Source organism: Apium graveolens, chromosome 11 (assembly GCF_009905375.1).
Source record: "Apium graveolens cultivar Ventura chromosome 11, ASM990537v1, whole genome shotgun sequence".
NCBI classification, from domain to species: Eukaryota; Viridiplantae; Streptophyta; class Magnoliopsida; order Apiales; family Apiaceae; genus Apium; species Apium graveolens.
Genome location: NC_133657.1, coordinates 177187876 through 177208948, shown reverse-complemented (window position 1 = coordinate 177208948; position 21073 = coordinate 177187876). Strand labels below are relative to the sequence as shown.

Sequence of the window (21073 nt, the reverse complement as noted above, 5' to 3'; positions counted from 1 at the left end):
TTACCCTGACTCTTCAATTTTTCCCTGTGCTAAGTTACCCTAAGTTACCCTCAATTTTTCCCCGAGACACCGTGTCTAGCGGACACGACATGGGTGTGGGTATGGGATCTAAGTCGGATCCTTCATATAGAAACCGAACACTTTAACCTTAAGAAATCTAGTTCAAAATGATTTCCAAGGCCTAACAACAACTTAATCCTCTTAATTATAGGGAGCGCCGGAGCGATGTCTATAGATTACTATTTTTATGGTATCCTTTTGATTTATGTTATAAATATGACATAAACAATTATATATATATGTTTACTTTATGTGGTAGAAGACACGAACTTACAAATGTAATGTATCAAAATCGGTATAATTTCGCTCATGTGAAGGTTTTATGCGGAATCCCCGTACCTGTGTCCAATTTTGGATCCATATCCACGAATCCTAAATTTTGAAAAACTAAGAGTCCGACACTTGGATCCGTACTCGTATCCGATACCCATACCCAAGTCCGGGTAACTTAGTACATGTGTGTATAGTTGTTTAAGCCTTCAGTCTCTCCTAATTACAATATTAGCACTGAAGACCAAACGATACCATATTAACTCCTTTACTCCAATTATATATAGGACATAATTCATGTTACAAACATGTAAACAGCACATTAAAACAGTGATTAAACAGGTTACCCGGACGGAAGAATGGAACAGTACGATGGTGGATCAACAAACATAACACCTGAACTATATATACCTGATCTAGAAGCTTCCGAGACACATCTGTGGATTTTGAAGAAGATGCAGCAACATCAATGCATAAAAGTATCTGGCAGATGATAGAACATGTCAGTATTCTAAAGTACTATAAACATCCCAAAAAAAAGAGGTAAAATCTCGAAATCAGTTAAATCAATGTAAATGAACGTATTCACTTACTGCAGCCAGTGGACCTAATTGGGAATGAAGAGAGGACAAGTCCAATTGTTGACCAACAGAGGTTCCATCAGCAGCACGCGAAACAGCATCCTCCACCTGCCAAAACAATGAGAATAGACGAACCACTGTCAAAAATGGAGGGGGGGTACATGCACAAAATATAAACCCGTCAACGAAAGAAAAATATAATATAATATGCAGATTTAATCCTAGTGGAAAAATCAAGAAAAAAATGTTTTAAAGCAGTTTTTTGCGCATTATAAACCATGGCAACCATTTCAACTTAGATAACTAGCAAATTATACTCTTCATAATCCACTGTGAATCTGTAACTAACAATCAGAAAATTTTAGAAACATATATTAGGTATGGTTTTATGGGAAACTTCGGGAACTACCTTAATATTATTAATACTTCTTATAATGTCAGTATATTCTACAATGTGTTATCTACCATATCATTCAAAAAATGTTCTCTAACTTGTTTTTTTTATTATGTTCCTAAACATATATTTTGTTATATGTTCTCTCTTACGCTTTATACTACCGTAATCTTAGAGAACAAACTTCAAATATTTCTTAATTGTAATTAACATGTATAAATCCTCAATTAAATATTCAAACTAGATAACTGAACCTTAATAATTTATTTATTTGGGTCAAATTGAGGAACTTAAAAGATTTGACATACAGTAATTTTTGAAACTTAGTTCAATTTTATTTACTTCAGAAGGTACTCAATCTTCGAGATATTTTTTTTTGTTCATCACCAAATCTTTCTTTAAGCTATAGCTAACAAGGCAATACTATATTAGGAAATAATCCGCACAATCAGATACAGCAAAAAAAAATCATAAAAATTGGCAGATCAGAGAGGAAATTCAGCAATCATTAGATACTAATTGCAATACGATATGCATAATATAGAACAGTCACCAATAAAGCTCATACAGATGTTCTTCTAAATGCACCATCTACCCATTCAGCCAATTCAAGTGTTGCTCTATCTTCGGATGATAATCCAAAACGATGTACAGTTTCTTCTCCAATGTCGTATTTAGCCCTTTGCATGCAACTGCACAATAACTAAACATAAGCTTTATGGTTTTCAAACAGATAACTATTGCATACGAGGGATAAAGCTGCTGCCCCAGCATGGGGGCCATATTGACTATTTTATGTCATGAAATGTATTTTATGATAAAACTTTCAAACAAAATATGACAAGGCATGCAAGTGGAAATAGAATAGAGTTTCTATTAATTTAATATACACTACATATATATATATAACAATCAAAATTATATATATATAGACATAATAATTACTTAGGGTCTAGTGATTTAACTATTTATAATAAGCCAAATTGTTATGGGCTTTCTACCAAAAAGAATACTACACTTCCCAATTATAAGCATTGGTGCTCACTGCTGTTTGATTTTGTCAACTCCGCAAAGGCAAGATAGTCAAAATCCTATCGTCTTCCATTTGAGGATAGCCAAAGACCTCTCTCGCTCTTCATACATACAAGCATGTGTAGGGGCCGTTACTTAAATATAATTATTTTTTTAAGCAAAAGAATTATAGAGTACAATAAAGGTTTTTCAAAACCAAATTTAGCCTAATTCATTTCTTTCAAGGCCCGAATGAACGACCTACCACAAAAGATCTCCAATATGGCTTTGATGGCATAGCATAGACTAAATTAAAGCCTAAAAATTATAAAAATTGAGTGTATGTACGACACAAAGGAGTAGAATTTTAAGGCATGGTGATAGTGATGTTATCTCTTGTCATCCCTAGCACCAGAGGTGTGAAAATGAAGGTCCAGGGGGTTAGCTATCCTTATAAATTCTCTTATTCCCCATTTGGAAACATAGATTTCATTTCAAATCCTGGATTTGATCAAATCAAGTGTTTGAGAAGTACCAAGAATTTGGATTTGTTATTTGTTCAAACCCAACACAAATAAAGAACAATTTTAAAAATTAGAATTCAAAATACTAGCAAAATACGTGTCATTTCAAATGAAAATTTCCTAGATAATTTTTTTAAGAAAACTTTTTTCCGAGAAATTTTTCCAGGAAAAGCACAAGTTTTCCAACAAATTTTTTTCATAAACTTTTTCTCCGAGAATTTTTCTGAGAACGTTTCTCGGGAAAATTTCCAAAAGAAAAGTTCCCCGGGAATTTTTTTACCGAGAATTTTTTTCCCCAAGAATAAATTTTCCGAAATTTTTTTTCGAGAAATTTTTTCCTGAGAATTTGTTTAATGAGAAATTTTCCCTGAAAATTTTTTCCCGGGAAAAATTATTTTCGAGATTTTTTCCAGCAAAAAAAGATCCCCAGAATTTCTCGGGAAAATTTTCCCAGAATTTGGTTATAGGAAAAATATTCTTATGAGAAAAAATTTTCGAAGTGTATACCAGGTCATGTTTTAAGCTAATAAAGTCAAGGGCTTACTGTAGAGGAGTGTTGATTATATACGGGAGTGCGAGTGCGTAGTGCGGGGATACGGGAATTCGACAAATATAAAAATATGGGGATACGGGTGCGGGGGGACACAGGAAAAATAAACAAAAAAATCATATATATTTCATGTTAAACATAATAAAACTTACTAACAAAACCAGAAATTGTTTAAAAAATGAATCAAATGCATCATTTATTAATCTAAAACACCAAAATACAAGTAAAATCTTTTAGTTTATGCAAAAATGAATACGATAATCAATATTTATGTAGTAACTAATACACATGGATACTTAGTTTTGTAAATGTAGTTTGCTAAAATAGATTTGAACTACAATTTCTAAAGATAAAATTTCATATTAGTATCATGGAAGAATCCGTGTGTCCGATACGGGGATACGTGTGTCCGAGAATCCGACACGGGGACTCGGCAGCGACCCAAGTGTCCCTGCTTCTTAGTACATACATGGCATAAGTTTAAAAAAACTTCGAGAAAGACACAGCAACAGTTTCTGTGGTACAGGAGAATCAGAGAGCAAAATAAAGTCATAAAGAAAAGGGGAGAACTAAAGGGAGTTCGCAAGCTCCAGAGAGTCCATACATACGGGCCTTCCGCTGTAGCCTTTTGAAAGAACATTAAACCAGATCATACGCACCCTTCCAAGGTTATGGAAATAAGAGACACTTCACACAGCTTTTCTGTGTCATGTAAAAGATAACTATTACTTTGTTTAAGATATATTTTGCATCACGGGAACATCACATTCATGACCTTGGTCAAACATAATTGTGTTCTCATATAGAAACCTCATCTCCCTGCTCTGCCTTTTTCTCCCTTGTTATCTCCTCCATCCTAATTTCTATTTATTTATTTCCACGTCTGCTGTATGTTAGTAACTTACGGAAGCAGCTTGTACTTCTTAAACCTTAAAAGTATCATTCTAAAGAAAAAATTAATTTGCATACTATAAAGATGTTTTAGCAATCTTTACTGACTTACAGATTTAGCAGCTTCGATGGGGCTGCACGTAATACAGTTAATGCCTCCTTCCAGCTCCACTGGCGTTCAGATAATGGTAGAAGACATTGTAAGATTGACAAACGCCACTCCCAATCTTCAATGAAACATTTAGCATGTATGCTTCTCCACTCTAAGGCTTTTCTTTGATTAGCAGATACTTGCGGCTTAAATGAACTGTCCTGTTCAGCTACGGCCAAAGGTAGATTCTGCTGCAATATTTTGAGTAGTAACTTTGTGAAAGACACAACCATCTCATTTCCTTCATGAGTTTCAGCTTCCGAAAAGTCAACGCTAGAGGCATTAGGTAATTCAGAATGGCTTGCCACAAGAGATGATGCTTTCAGATCATCCATATGAAGCAGGGATATAATAATATTGATCATCAATATCTGCATCACGTGTAAATAACATAATTTATTGATCATCAATGACTGCATCACATGTAAATGATATAATTTGCTATCGGAGACATTTAACATACAAATGCTATGGACTCAATTTTATGAAGTTATTAACACTACAGCTACGAGTCAAAAATGTCACAACTGCTTCTGTGTGTTTAGGATGAGCCAAGATGTCCAAATCTACTTGGGAATTGATGTGCATGATCCAGGCTAGGGTTATTATTGGTCAAAACTAGAAAACGCTGCTCAAATCAGCATATATGAATATAAATTTACCAACTACATCTAAGTGTACATGAAAGGAACTGTGGCGCACGGTTGTACTCGAACTCTAATAGTTCAAGAAGTGGTTGGTGCAGTAACAAAGTTCGCCATAGGGAGAGGAGGAATCACATTGGATGTTACCCAATCTCTTCAGTTGTAAACTAGTAGCAAGTGAAGCTATTGTTGTCAAGTTCTACTTTTCCATTGTAATTCAAATACATAAATGACAATAAAATTTGGAATTACAGGGAGTGAAAGATTGATTTACAGCTTCCGCATGTCAGGCATTACTGAAAACCATAAGAATTAATTACCAAGTAAAACTCCAACTAATAACTTAAGTAATATCAGACATGCCTGGCATAGGTATACTTCATACTATAAAGAATAACAAATTCAACACATTACAGAAAGAAATTAAAGCAAAATATATATTTTTAGAATTCAGCTCAACCTTGCGGGGAATAATGCTAATGGCCTCGAGGTGGTTTCTCAGATCTTTTAAATAGCACAATGCCACTTGGTAGCTTTCTTTCACGTCAGCCACACTCCTACCCATAACTTCCAGTGCACTAACAGTAGATTCCAATGCATAACGCATGTGCATCAATTCAACATCTTGCATCCTTTCAGAATCATTAAGAATTATCGAAAAATTAGGAGTGCATACCACAAATTAAGCATAAACTTGGGTATGACTATTTCTACAAGGAGAACTGATAGTCTGACATTTATCATACTGCTTTATATAGTAATGGCCAGTCCAACAGAAGGAACAGTGAAGAGAAACCAATCTAAAAGATTTCAGTGCAGTGATAGATGAGGAATAAATCTTGTAGGAATGTACTTATTAATCTTTGACAGCTCTAGAATACATAGAGCTCAAAACATGCATTAAATAATTGAAGGATTGGTGATGCAGAAAAACCTCAAGATATTTTAGGCTACAATGTGTTATATATTTACTACTGACTAATATTCTCAAATCAGATATAAATTAGGATCAACTGATGGATCATTGAGGTTGGAGCGGATGTCATTAGAAAATATACTACTGAATTCTGATGAATAGATAAAAGCAGTAGCACAGTAGACATACGTACAAACCTGTTCCAGGCTGCAACAGTGGAGGTGATTGGCTGCATGCTAATTAGTTCAATAGCATCTTGATATTTTACGCTTGGAACTACGTCAAAAAGAACCTACAAGTTATAACAAAAAGTAAACAATGAACAAGTCTTACTGAAAGATGTTAAAAAAAATAAACATAAATACTCGACCCAGTGACACATCATAAACAGAATCAAAATTCTATTTAAGAGATAAATGAAAATGGCGAAATTGGTGCAACAGTCTGATATTAATATGAACACTTTAGCAAAAAGTTCTCTTAATTTGAACTTGAATTTCAATTTTTAACTTTATTAGTTACCCTGTGATGGAAGAGGAAGGAACTTTTAGCTACAAACTTTACAATCTGTTACAGCTCTAACATACATATTAGTGCACATAATAGTTGACTGATTGGTAATGCAGATGGACTTGAGAGTTAGGACATTACAGGCTATGGTAACAATGGGTTGAATACTTACAATGGACTGATGTTTTAGAACTAAAAATTGATTAAGATACACTGATAGATCATTGAGGTTGGAGCAGATACTTTACAAAAAATGATACTACTGAATTTGATGGAAAAACAGAAGCGAGAGCGCTGAGAAAGAGGAGAAAATTATAAATGACCAGATAATGCCTAGCTGAATTGTCTACACACCTGCTCCATCAGAGAACAAGTAATATATAGATTGCACGCAACCAATGATAGAGTAATCTCAGTAATCAACAATATAAATGTACCTAACACGTGGAAACAACATGATTTACCAAAGAATTTGTACTAATTTCAATAATTTAAAAAAAAACGATACGAATCAAAGCTTAATAATAATATATATCTAGAACCTAATAACAAATACATCTATACCTTCTACATTACTCACACTTAAAACTATTCCAAAATATATATAATTCATTATACTTACACGTGTGTTCACAATCACATCATCAACTTTTACATGATCAAAAAACATAAAAAGGTAACCCTTTGATATGTGTAAGTTTAACTGTGTTTTAGAAAAGTCAGCTTGTTTAACTAAATTATTTAGCAAAAAACTTTTTTGTCTGAAAGTTTACCAATTCATTTAATTACATCACAACTCACCAACAGGTCCATATTCAAAACTCATCAAACCCTGTACTCATCTCATTATTGATATATTTTAAAGGTATATGATAATTTAGATTAGCAAATAGCCTTGAATTTGAATTATAGACTGTGGCCTGGTATTAAGCATGATCCGCAAGGGCACAAGCACAACACTGCAAGCATATAAAGATTTTCATATGTTTTCAGATATAGCGGCAGCTAGAGGCCGCACAAGTCTTAACATTTGGAATTTTAGGTCATCAAACTATGAGGAGGTTGGAACCAAGTACTTATTCATTTAGATAACATATCACAAAGAGCTACAGAACTTCACGATGTATTAAAGACAACAGTTCCTTGATAAATAAATACCACTTAATATACGACAGTGGACATAATTCATGTCTTCTGATAAATGTTATACAGGAGACCACAAGGGTATCTATAATAACAATTCATAACTTGACTTTCTATGATGTTCCTCCAAGGACCCACGACATTCCTTCTTTATATAAGGGTGCACAGACTAAAATATCGGAAACTTAAGTTCATTGAATAGGTTAAGGGTAAATAGTGGAGGCATGTGTGGGTGTATTTACATTTTTGTACTGACCACTAAGAAAAAAGAAGGAAAACGTACAGGATAATCTTCTCATCATCATTTTACATTAAAAAAATAACCACTTACGAGAAAAATGTAGTAGCTTGACCTACAAAAGCATAATACTACTGAAACACTAGGCTTTGATACATTACTGACATTACATGGTTCCTGCTAGACTGCACTTCCATAAGAATGTTGAACAAAATTTGTGCACTAGAACTAAGAGGTTATGATTCCAAAGAAAGGTTTTAAACAATATTTGTGTTGCTTTCAAAAAAAACAATATCAGTGCAGGTATAATAAGCTTTAATAAGATAAAAGAAGCAATTGCAATAGGATTATCCACAAATCAATAAGACGAACACCATAAAGACATGAGCCAACAGCATATATAGATAAGGAGTTGTACCCGGATGGGACTTCCCACAGACAATCTTTCCAACACCAAATTTTCAACAAAAGGATCATAATCTTCAACTTCACATCTAGGAAGTTCTCTTCTCGACAACAACAATGAGGACTTCAAACTCCACGACTGGCCAGAATTGACACAAGCAACAAAAGTAGCAAGATCCAGTTGATAACATAGAAAATCACAAAGATGCTCAACACAAGATACCTGTCAATTCCAATCACATGTGGCGGTCAAGTTTCGATATTTCATAGTGTAAATAAAATAGTAACAACCGTAATTGCAATTTCTCTAGGATGGTTTAGAAAATGAAATAATTACCTCGTGTGAATTACCGTACTGGGAAGACTCTTCCAGCTGGAGAACCTGTGATTTTGTAGTCCATAGAAGCTGCATCAGCTTCTTTCTTAATTTGGTTTTTCCGGACAAAAGATCCCAACCCATGACAACCACAAGGGGTTGAAGTCGAGGAAACAGTGAGAGAACCTAAGACAAGAAATTGTAGAAGCACATTTTAAAAGTTAACCAGAATATCGATCAAATTTGAATGTGACACATGATTGACAAATATATAATTGTCATATTGTAATTACATCGCTCGCTTCCTGTAGTTGCTCCCTCTTGACAGCTGACAGAGCAATATTCATGACACACTCTAATACATGAACGCCAGAAACACGAGCATAATGATATAAGTCTCTCATGCACGAGGAAGTTGCTATCTTCAAAGATGACGTCAAGTCACCTGTCTCTGGCTTTGGTTCTGAAATATAATTCCGCAAACGCTCCAGCGGAGGTAACATTTGATTGCTACCAGAAGCTCTGTAAATTTCTATCTCTTCCGCTAGAAGATCATCTTGAATAATCTGTGGAAATGAATTCATGAGATCAATGCCCGCCCAGATCAATCCCAACTAGGTATCTTCTGTGCACTCAGAAACTTAACATCGCTAGCAAACATAAGAAAAGAATAGAACATAGGAATTGTCATTTATGAATATCTACAGCTTCAATCTATATCTGGAAAATAAATGTTTGCTTCCGAGAAGGAGTTTTAGAGTTTTGGGAACTCATGTGTGGAACTTGAATATTGTATAAGCTCTTTCTGACTTTCAAGCAGGTGTTTGGGTCATATGACTATATGAGAAATGGGTTCGGAAAGGAACTACTGGAGTGTAAGTATTTGCTAATTTTAGATTCGAACTCTTCTGTTTATAAATCAAACCTAAATGCGATGGAAGTTCTATAGTGATGGATATTCAAGTTTAGCTCGTTTACGAACAGAGTTGAGCTCTTTTCAAACTGAAAAATTGTTCGTAAAGGTCTCGGCCATCTACAGCCCTAAATCTAAGTAAACACCCCAAGTGAACTATAGCTAAATGCAAACTATGGAGAGTTTTTGTTGAGTACATAAACAAAATTTATAATTATAATTACATACTACACACCTCCTTCAAATGCAATCTCTAGTTCACTTTGTATAGAACTGACTGGAAACTATGATTTTAGCATTTGTGTGCCTCTTAGCACTTCCTTACATTCTTTGAATTAAATTTTTATTAATCTTTGAACCTGTCTAATGAATCGCTTTGCAAGCCTGTCAACTTTTAATCATTTCTCGCAGATCTTGAACAATTTAATGGTCATTGCTTCTAGAAACTGTTAAATTCGGGTCTATGACGTAATTTTTCCCCTAGAGACAATGTCAAGATTTTCTTGTTAAAATCCAACACACAACATATTATTGAACAAACTTGCAAGTTTGCAACTCATCCAAGAACATTAGTGACGTAGGACCAGGGTGGAAAAGGGTAAAATAAGGAACAAATTACCTATCCCATTAGAGAATCAGTGGAGTCGCAAAAAAATTATAAGATTCTTCCGAGAAATCAATTCATATGTTTACCCCTGATATTGAAATATTAAAAAGTTTGTATAGATAATAAAAAATAAGTCCTCATAGTATCTACTACCATAATAAATTGTAGGAAACAAATCCTTCTATTATTCTAATAGAATAATCTAGAATCATCCTAACAAATATAAATAGTATAACTAAACTACCTAATAAATAATATTTACTTTTAAATCAAAATAATAATATAAAATTTATATATATATATCAGTGTTCTAAAAGTCGGCGATTAATCGGGATTAATCGGTGATTAATCGCTATTCGGTAGAAAATTGAACTGATTAAGCGAAAATCAGGTCAAAATAGTTTTTTACAAAATCGGTCAAAAATCGAGAAAAGTCGGATTAATCGGTCAAAAAACGGGTTAATCAGTCAAAAATCAGTCTCATGGACAAAAATTTGAAAAATATTTAGAAAAGTAAAAAAATATATATATATATACAAATTCGTATAAAAATTAAGAAAAATAATATTCTTGTATACATATTTACTATTTTAAATGGTTAAATAATAAACTTTCTTAATTTTTCATCTCAAATTGATCTCAATTCATAAGTTAGATCTTAAGAATTATATTTACTTTAATAATATTTCATATTTTCAAATTTATTTGTAGAAATATTTATAAAAATATTTTGTTCTGAAAATATAAAAGAACTTGAACAAAACATTTATGAATTATTGAAATCAACTCTTCTCGACTAAAAATTATAATATTACAGGACAAGCATTCTTTCGATATAACAACGTGCGAAGCTAAGAACCATAACCAAGAGCTAGATATAGAGAACTGATCTACAGAAAATAGATTAGTTTTACTTTTATGGGAATTCCAAAGTAAGCAACTAGAAACTTATATGAACTTACAAGCACGGTCAAACCAACTGTAAGGCTGCCACACAAGACTAAAATTATGTATGAAATAGGATATTATTCATAATTAAGTCCTTCCTCGCCCTTTTCCACTAATAATAACTTGAAAATTTCTAATACCGAACAAGAAATTACTATAAGGAAGCATACATACCCAAGCACAAATTGCTTATTATTTGCATCTTTGAGATATTAACTTCTACTTAGGAGTCATAATATGATTCCAGGCAATTCACCAGACAGGCTCTTAAATCCCATCAGCGTAGGAGCTCAAAGAACTCTGAGAAAGCACAAGTATGCCCTAGACCAGTAAAATTTTTAAATTAAAGCATATTACTTTTTTTAAGATGGTGTCCTTGCTTTCTCTGGTCCTCCGCTATGGGTCCTATATGCATGTATGTAGGATATAAGGATAGTAAATGTAAATGAGATCAGATAATCATCATAGAAAAGCAAATAGTAATTTTCTAACAAGAACTTATATGTACATGTCTGACATCATACATTAACTTATCAACTTAATGAAATTTACAAACAATCCATAACATGCATTATCTCGTTTCATAAAATGTTGGTGTCCCAAGTGAATATCATTTTCTATTCACTACGACCAGATCATCACTATCATTTACACTAATTCCATCATCATTTTAGCTCTTATACATATCAAACTAAAATTAGGAAAATTTTACCACCTGAATCATTTGAACAAGACGTATGCAAGTTGAGGAAAGAGCTTCCGCGTATATTGATAACAATTTACGCCGAATGGCCAGCCAGGTGTCTCCATATTCATCTTTTTTCAACATAACCCTCTTGACCAGATCTTGCAAAACCATGCTATTGAAAACAAGAAAACGGAGACTATTGAAAACAACAAAGGGAGGGCATATAATTGGACAAGACCAAGTGGAACAGTCTGAAACCAATTACTGTTCCTTAAAGTATTAGAGCACTTCAAAGAACAAAGTATCATATATACGATTATAAGTTGTTAAGTTTTAAGTTCCAGTGGTTCAGCTTTTGAATTAATACAAAAACTTTTAATCTAGCAGAAGACATCTCTCATCATTGTTAGTATTGTATGAGTGGCATTCTCATTCATTTTGCATCTTTTTGCTGCTTTAAGCTGATAAAATTTATGTGTCGACCGTCCGGGAAGGCGGGTAGTCTACTGATCTCTTTACCTCATTTAACGAGCCACATTATCATTTAATTTGCATTATGTTGTTGATTTAGGTTTTTAAAGTTCAGTTCTGGAGCCTTCATGAAGGAGAGTAGTCCCGAGTCCGTAAAACAAAAACAATGTAGCAACACAGCTTGTACTGTGCACACGCCTTATAATTTATACAGGAAAGGATCAGGTAAGTTCATCTTAAAAACATAAAGTTCAAACGCAAAACCATGGTTAGTTGAAACAAAAGTATCTACAAATTAAATTTTCAAACAGCTAACTAGTAACTAACGAACTACACATACCGGTATCTAGACTCCTCAACTCCATAATCCAAATGAAGAAACCGCACATGCCCAATCACTCCATCTTCATCACCATTTTTCAAAAACTCACTCATCGCATCCAAATGTGCTTCCTGCACAACCCTTTGAATCATCCTAAACACCTTAATATCCCCATCCACCTTCCTCCCTATCCCCATATCCTCACTCTCGACCAACCCAACCTGCTTCTCCACATTCTCACACAACGCCTCAAACATCTCCGCATTCCCCAACACAACCTTCTTCAAACACCCAAACTCCTCTTCCTCAAACTCCACAACTCTTCCATCATCATCCTCATCGCCTTCATCGACACTAGTCGGCCTCAACCGACTCAATCCAACCTCCAAAACCCTCTCCAAAACCGTATTTCCCGCCAAAACCCCCTCAATCTCAACATTCTCACCCAATCCAACACTCTCCTTACCCCAATCACCGACTCTAGAACAAATAACCTGAACACAAAGCGCAAACTCAGCGCGTAAGCGGAGCGAATCAACACCGAAACTCCAAACACCTACACAAGGATCATTGAATTGGAGTAATTCGAGAGTACATAAATGAGTGAGATGAGCAGGAGAAGGACAGGAAGGAGAAAACAACAAGTTATCGAAACGACCGCCTTTCGAGACAATTGTTTGTAAAATTGAGCGAGCTAGGTTTTCGTTTCGAGATCGGAGAGTGAGGAGAGTGGCTCGAAAAGGCTCGAATTGGCCTAGGAAGAGGTGGTTTGTGATCACTTTAGAGAGAAGCTCTGTGTCCTTGTCTACCATGGTTGGTTAACTATAGATACATGTATGTATAGTGTGTGTGTTTCTGTGTGTTTGTGTGTGATTTTACAGAGGAGTGTTCGTGTTTGGTGATTATAGTGATGATGGTGGGAAGTTTTGGTGGAGTAAACTCGACGGAATCTGCATAATTTGATCTTTTTTGACCCGACCCGAATGCCCGATTTTTAGTTTCTAGGGACAATTTTAACTGCAGTAAAATCTGGTTAAAATATTTTATTTAGAAAATTATTTTTATATTTTTTGAGTGTTGGTATAACAAATACGGTACGCAAATATTTTTTATGAACCTACAATTTTGATAAATAAACAAAAATTTTGATTCCAAAACTATTCATTCGTATAGACTTTTTCGGATATTCATGATTTATTTATTTTTCGGTAAAATTTTTTGTTTTATCAAAATAAACAAACAATTATTCAAGGAAAACTTATAATTAACCGCGTTTAACATTTAAACAAAACGGATCGGGAAAAAAGTGTTATTTACACGTAAAATGGAATTCAATGAATTTAAATACCTTTAGAAAACTTTGTTTCAAATATACTAGCGAAAATTTAAAAAAATGCATGAGTTAAAGACCTTATGCATGAGTTAAAGACCTTGACCACGTAAGATGAATATACAGTTATACACAGTAAGTGTTAAGTGTATTAAATCATGAAGAAAGATGATCGTGATGAACGTATAAATTAAAAGGCCATTTAATTTTTACATCATATTATTGAGCAACATCTTCATTCATCTTCTTATTATCATACTGCTGCACTTCACCAAAAACATACTAACACATGTACGCTACGGGCAGTTGAAAATATATGTTTAGACATCCTCACATACTAAGAGTTCGTTCATGAGATGATAAGATATTCACCATTAAAGGAAAGGCAAGCTAATCAGATATATAATTGTCACAAAAATCACCCTTCTCTCATTCCTTCACTAGTTAACACAAAATAGCTATAGAACGCGTATGGTTTGGGTAAGCTCGCCAAAAACAACAGAGCTTTGGTACTACACATCCCATTATGTAGTAAAAGATTTTCCAATAGTAACACAACCAGTAGTTATGGTCACCCGGGAAAAGAGATAAGTTATGCAAAAGATCAGCCAAGGACACTGTCATCAGACAAGTTTACACTGCTACTCCTACCACTGGAATCTGCTGATGAGCTTGTTTCTTCGGAATCAGGGGCAACAAATGACTCAAGGGAGCTCTTACGAGTGAGTCTCCCCCTTGGCCTATCTTTAGCACCTTGATTACTATTTTCTTGTGCAGGACTAACAACCCCAGCTACTGTCTTACTCCGAGGCAACCCCTCTCGCCTGCGCGCACATGTAACATGATTGTTGCCAAGGTTATTGTTTTCCTTGTCAGAGGAGTTTGAAGCAATGTCATCCTCACTACTAGCATCGTTTATTTCCTCATCCCACGCAACATCACTGTTGTCATCAATATCACCATCTTCATGCCTCTCGCTCTCAGTTTCACTGTCTGAAACAATATCTTCTGATTTCATGTTGTCATCAATATCAACATCCTGCTGCCTCTCACTCTCAGTTTCGCTATCAGGAACAACACCACCTTGTGCTTTTATGTCCAATTCAGAGTCCTCTTGAGAAATACTTTCAGATCCTTTTTCATTATCACCGTGTTTACTATCCTCCGTTGGTCTCATCTCTGATCCAGAGCTCTCTTTTGAAGCAGTTTCAGTTGCTTTCTTATTATCACTTAACTTTTTTACATCCTCCCGCTCCTTGGCCATCTTTCTCTTTCTAAATCATATAAAAATGTTCAAACCCAAAATCAATGACATACAAGTAAAACAATATCAAGGTACACCTAAAAGAATTCTGTGGCCCTTAACGGAAAATTTGCAGAAGCTAATTAGTAAAAAGAAAAGCAACCAAGCAAGATACTAAAAGTATATCCATTGTACCACGTACTTTGGCTGTCGTTGATGTACACTTATAGCCTCACTAATTCTTTTGTCATATTCATCTGCATATGATATAAGGTATTCTTTTAGTTAAAACCTTGACTATGCAAGCGTGTTAGCTATGTATGTATATCATAACATGTACGAACAAGGTACCAAGAGAGTACATCAGCAAAGATTGTAACTTATACCATATGTGTAACATACGGCCGTACGAGTCCGGCATGTACGAGTGAGACCATAAAACTGAAAACCACTTAAAATCGCTTCTTTAGTTTTTTGTTGTTTTGCTTCCCTTTCTCTCTTCTGTTGAAGGTCAAAAGGTTAACAATCAAATTCGAAGTACACAGAAAAGATAAAAATGTACATAACTATAGATATCAAGTTCACAATTGCCAGTGCTTCTTTAATCTAAGAAGCTACAGACCTATCAGGCTATCCAAGAAACTGACCTTATGTAGTTTCTCAAGTACTGGAATCACATTAGCTTCAACAGTCTTACAAACATCAACTTCCATCATTATTTTACTAGATGAGAACTCAACCTGTTATTGCCAGTAAATGGAAGTGATTAAAGTTTGTCCTAACAACATAGAGAATATTGTATGCTTACCACAACTTCACGAAATTCTTCAAGACTGGTAGCAAGTGTTTCCCATTGAACATCTATCACTGGAAGAAAGCCTTTGCCCTTGTCGTTTTGCTTTGATTCAAACCCGCGTACTTCTTTATACAGTCTATAACCAATGGAATCATTCCCATCAAGCCTACCATGAATAGCAAGGGTTTTTAAGTACTCATAATAAAAGGCGGAAACAGACATACTAAAAAATTAACACAATAATGAACATAATTGAATATCAACAGAATTATAAACAGTTACCAGTATAAAGTCCCTCTCTCATCACCACAGATCTTTTTCTTCCGAAATGTAGAAACCTCGGAGCCAGTTTTCATGGTACTATTAATATAAGACACTGCATCACCTTGCTGAGAACTCAAAGAAATGGAAATATCACTACCTAGATAGTATTTAACTGGATAAAATTATCACATCAAGCAGATGAATCAATGTCAAATAAGAGGATATTCAGATACAGTACTTTAAGTCGGATCTCACAGAGCGCTTTAAGTACCACTAGACGGGTTGTTGGTTCAAGTTCTTTGTATTTAGAAATCTCCTTCCTTCAATAAAGCAGACCATAGCAGCAACAAATGTTTAAGACTACATGTTGCTGATGACGAGATAAGACATAAAGATGTATGAAAAAACTTATTACCCTTTATTTTCGGTTAGAGGAAGATCCCCGTCAGCAACCTGCCAAGAACAGGGGAACTGAAAATTGAAATACCAGCATAACAAGAATAATGTAAATATAGTGAGTAAGGTAGTACAAAACAATCACACATATTTAACTTACCCATGGCCACCAATCAGTAAGTTTCTTACACAGTGCAGTCACCCAAGCATCAGTACGGTCTAAAGTTTTACTTACTGGTGGTATACCCTGCATATATTTACTTTGGGTCAGATACCAAACGATGAATGCCTCTCGATTAATTTGTCTCGGACAACATTGTGAGTAACTAACAACTACTAAACAAGTATTTTAAAACAACAGGAAGACGTAAAGACACCCTTGCTGCACTCTTCCAAATATTTAAAACAGAGACACATTTCCTCAAAATTATCAATATGTGCTGTTTATCATGCACTCACCACGATGTCTTCATCTAACATATTCACTTTAATTTCAATGTAACCAGCAAGCCCCGCATATATTTCTCACTCTATGCAACACCAAAAACCCGAATTTACATTTCCTTGAACTACAAATAGTAACATCAAAATCTAGCAATAACCGTGAGTCAGTAGCAGCAACTAAACCCAAACACCTTACATACTCAATAAAATTTTCAAGTGTAACCTCTACAAAAGCAAGCAATTGCAAAATGTACACGTATTATAACAAAACGTTCTGATCAATCACTTCAGCTCCCAAACTCATACTACGAAACAAACAAAGATAAGGAAAATAAATTACTGACACAAAACCATTACGCACATCCATAGTCTCTCCTGCTCAGGTGACAACAGTTTTATTAAATTATAAATATATGGATTTTTGGGTACTTCTGTGCCGTGCACCCAAACTAAAAAATCAAAACATGGAACTAATTTATCATGTACTTTCGTGTTTGTGTACCTACAAATTCAAACCCAGACACTAAATTTCTGTGTCGTGTACAATATAACCAGGTCTAAGAACAATAATTCTCACACTAAAACTGTTCTCAATCAAACAAAACACCGTAAATAAAAATATACCTTCAAAAGCATAACATGAAGCTTAGCGAGCAAATCATTGGGCTCGATAATCGCCATTTCGATATCTTCAGCTGTTACTTTCATTTTGCTCTTTAACAACGGCTCAAACACCTAATCAAACACACAAACAATCAAATAGCAAATAATAAAGACATATCGTATCATTAATTTTAAATATTAACAAAAACTATATATTATTTAATATATAAATGAAAATTACTTACGGATAAGAAATTGAGAACGGTGGCTAACTCGCACCGCTTACGAAGCTTAGTCCGCTGATCGATTTCCGACGACGGCACAGCTTTCCGATCATCGGCGACGTCCATTGTAGAGAGAGATGATGTGATCGATACAAAACAATGGCGGTGTTGTAGGAAGCTGAGGGGTTTTCCCGCCTAATTATATATTATAGATATAGAGAGAGGGGAGAGTACTAGGGTTGATATTTTAGGGATTGCGTGTGTTTGGTAATTTTTTGAATTTTCATTTTCACCATCTTTCCGTTTTTCGCACTATCATAAATCTTTATTAATTAAATAAATGTAATAATCTAATTATGTTATAATAATGATTATCAAATGTTACCAAGGAAAAATCGCGATACTTCCTAAGTAAAACTCACACAACTTCTCTGAAAAGAAACTTAGTAAGGAAGAATTTTAATTAAAATTCTATCTTATCTTTTCGTAGCACGTGCAATCCTATCTTATCTTTTCCTAGCACGTGCAATCCTATCTTATCTTTTCATAATACGTGTAATCTTATCCTATCTTTCTGTAAGTATAAATAGGACCTTTAGTTATTGAAATCAGATACACTGAAAAACATATTGAACAACAATTCTCTCTCTTAAATTTTCACTCTCTCTATGTACATTTATTAAGTCATACATTATCCAGTAATTCGAGATTTACAACACGTTATTTACAATACGTTATCAGCACGAGTCTCTGCCCGAGCAAGCTTTATTTACGAAGGAGGTATTGTCCAAATAAACTCTATTCACGAAGAAGGTATTACCTGAATAAGTTTCATTTAACGAAAGAGGTATGTTTTAAACTTAATCATTTGATTCTGATTATTATCTTTATTTATTCATATTATTGTTTAAACGCTATAATGTCGTCAAGTATTATCCAAAAAAATTCTGGATGGCTATGCCATCGTAACTTTTATATTAATTTTACCATATATGTTATTATTTGGAAATAATTGTTTAAATATATTTGTGAAGCATTACATCATATTTTAATATTTATTTTACATTCAGAATGACAAATTTTGCAAAATTAGAGTTTGTTGCGTTGGATGTGTCTAAGGATAATTATTTGTCTTGGGTACTCGATGTGGAATTACATCTTAGTGCAAACGGGCTAAAAGACACCATAGAATCAGAAAATACCCCAACTGTTGAACAAAATGCTAAAGCTATCATTTTTCTTAGACACCACATCCATGAAAGTTTGAAATCTGAATATCTAACTGTGAAAAATCCATTCACCATTTGGACCAATCTCAAAGATAGGTTTGATCAAGAAAAAAATTATCAATTTACCTCATGCCTGTTATGACTAAATACATATAAGGTTGCAAGATTTTAAATCTGTCGCTGAATATAATTCTGTCTTGTTCAAAATAAGCTCAAAACTGATTTTGTGTGGTGAAAATATTATTGATGCTGACATGATAGAAAAGACCCTTTCAACCTTTCACCCCAACATTATGATTCAGGCGCAACATTATAGGGAGTGCAATTTTCGGAAGTATAGCGAGTTGATATCTCTTCTTATCGCTGAAAAGAATAATGAGTTGTTACTGAAAAATCATCAGATTCATCCCACAGGCTCTGCCCAGTTAACTGAAGTACATAACACGTAATTCCAGAAGAATGTGCGTGGGAAAGGGCATAGAGGAGGACGAGGTTACGGACGAAACCGTGGGCATGAAAACTTTCGAGGTCCGTTTCAAAATCATTTTAACTTTAGCCACCTGAAGTGGCAGTGTGATGGTTACAACAACTCTGACCACCAGAAGTGACAACATGGAGTGCCAAATAAAAGGAAGGCACCACAAGAAGAAGATATTAGGGATATCTGTCTCATATGTGGGGCACATGGGCACTGGAAACGTACTTGTCGCACACCAAAATATCTAGTTGACCTCTACGAGGAAAATAAAAAGAATAACGGGAAAAGGGTGGAAACGAACTTCTCTAGTCATAATCTAAGTGAAGAACCAAACAACAAGACCTCAAATGAACTAGACGTTGTTGCTAACCTTTATTATGATTTAGATAACTAGATTTCATTTGTATTTCTTTGATGTTATATTTTCAACATGCTTGTTTAAATATTCTGCTTTCATGTACTTGTTTTATGTTCTTGTATTATGTACGTTATTTGCATAATAAAATTGTTGTTCAGTTCTATATAGACAATATAAATAAGAGAGAGATATGCATTGCTGACTGCGCGACCACACACACAATTTTACAAAATCAGAACTATTTCTCAAAGTTGACTAAAAGCCAACTCACATGTTTGGACGATTTCGGGAACATCAAATATCATATAGGGTTTTGGGAAAGCCAGTTTTATACTATCAAGTGAGACACAAATTCACATACATAATGCTCTATATTCTAGCAAATCCACTAGAAATCTTCTGAGTTTTAAAGATATTCATCTTATTGGTTTACTTATAGAAACCACTAGAGAAAATGAAAAAGAATATCTCCTTATCACCTCAATCACCTCGGAACATAAGAAGATCTTAGAAAAATTGCAATCAACCTTATATGGATTATATGCTACCGAAATTAGAGTAATCGAGTCTCACAGTATCACTACTCCCAAAATTATAGATCCAAATTCACTCACCATTTGGCATGAAAGACTTGGTCATCCAAGAGTATCCATGATGTGTCGAATTATAGAAAATTCTACGGGATATCCCCATAAGAATCAAAAGGTCATGCTACGTGATGAACTTCCTTGTTCAACATGTTCTTTGGGAAAACTAATTGTTCAACTATATCCAGTTCAACTTCAAAACGAGTCTCCAGATTTCTTAGAAAGAATTCAAGGTGATATATGCATACCTATTCATCTATCATCTGTACCATTTAGATATTTCATGGTCCTAATCGATGCTTCAACTAGATGGTCTCATGTTTGCCTCGACCAGAAATACAGCCTTTGTCAAGCTTCTTGCTTAAATAATCAAATTACGAGCCCAATTTCCTAGATAATCTTATCAACTCAATTTGACTTGATAATGCCGCTGAATTTACATATATTACTTTCAATGATTATTGTATGTCAGTAGGAATCTCTGTCGAACACCCCGTAGCTCACGTGCATACACAAAATGATTTAGCAGAATTGTTAATTAAAAGACGTCAGCTTATTGCACGACCCT

General features: G+C 34.4%; 2 protein-coding genes across 3 annotated transcripts in view; both read right to left on the bottom strand.

The window, feature by feature from the left end:
- Window positions 1-13506, bottom strand: part of LOC141697336 (uncharacterized) — a 29114-nt gene extending 15608 nt beyond the window's left edge. The window contains exons 1-11 of the mRNA XM_074501641.1: window positions 12572-13506; window positions 11788-11932; window positions 8898-9170; window positions 8626-8790; window positions 8302-8511; window positions 6190-6284; window positions 5537-5708; window positions 4394-4803; window positions 1874-1997; window positions 924-1019; window positions 742-813 (exon numbers count right to left, since the gene is read on the bottom strand). Of these exons, the coding sequence (XP_074357742.1) occupies window positions 742-813; window positions 924-1019; window positions 1874-1997; window positions 4394-4803; window positions 5537-5708; window positions 6190-6284; window positions 8302-8511; window positions 8626-8790; window positions 8898-9170; window positions 11788-11932; window positions 12572-13365 (2556 nt within the window). The 5' untranslated portion in view covers window positions 13366-13506. The remainder of the gene's footprint in view (window positions 1-741; window positions 814-923; window positions 1020-1873; window positions 1998-4393; window positions 4804-5536; window positions 5709-6189; window positions 6285-8301; window positions 8512-8625; window positions 8791-8897; window positions 9171-11787; window positions 11933-12571) is intronic.
- A 731-nt stretch (window positions 13507-14237) lies between these two features.
- LOC141696813 (DDT domain-containing protein DDR4-like) lies at window positions 14238-18117 on the bottom strand. 2 transcript variants are annotated; one of them, XM_074500939.1, is made up of 11 exons: window positions 17875-18117; window positions 17651-17761; window positions 16743-16829; window positions 16602-16639; window positions 16425-16506; window positions 16205-16311; window positions 15938-16088; window positions 15774-15866; window positions 15513-15627; window positions 15329-15383; window positions 14238-15157 (listed from the first exon to the last, which is right to left on the bottom strand). In XM_074500939.1, exons 1-11 carry the CDS (start codon window positions 17977-17979, stop codon window positions 14488-14490), a joined length of 1614 nt encoding a protein of 537 aa, XP_074357040.1. In that variant the 5' UTR covers window positions 17980-18117; the 3' UTR covers window positions 14238-14487. The 2 variants fall into 2 exon arrangements, with proteins under 2 accessions (XP_074357040.1, XP_074357041.1); XM_074500940.1 differs by having other exon boundaries at window positions 15935-16088; window positions 17875-18116.
- Between the last annotated feature and the right edge of the window lie 2956 nt (window positions 18118-21073).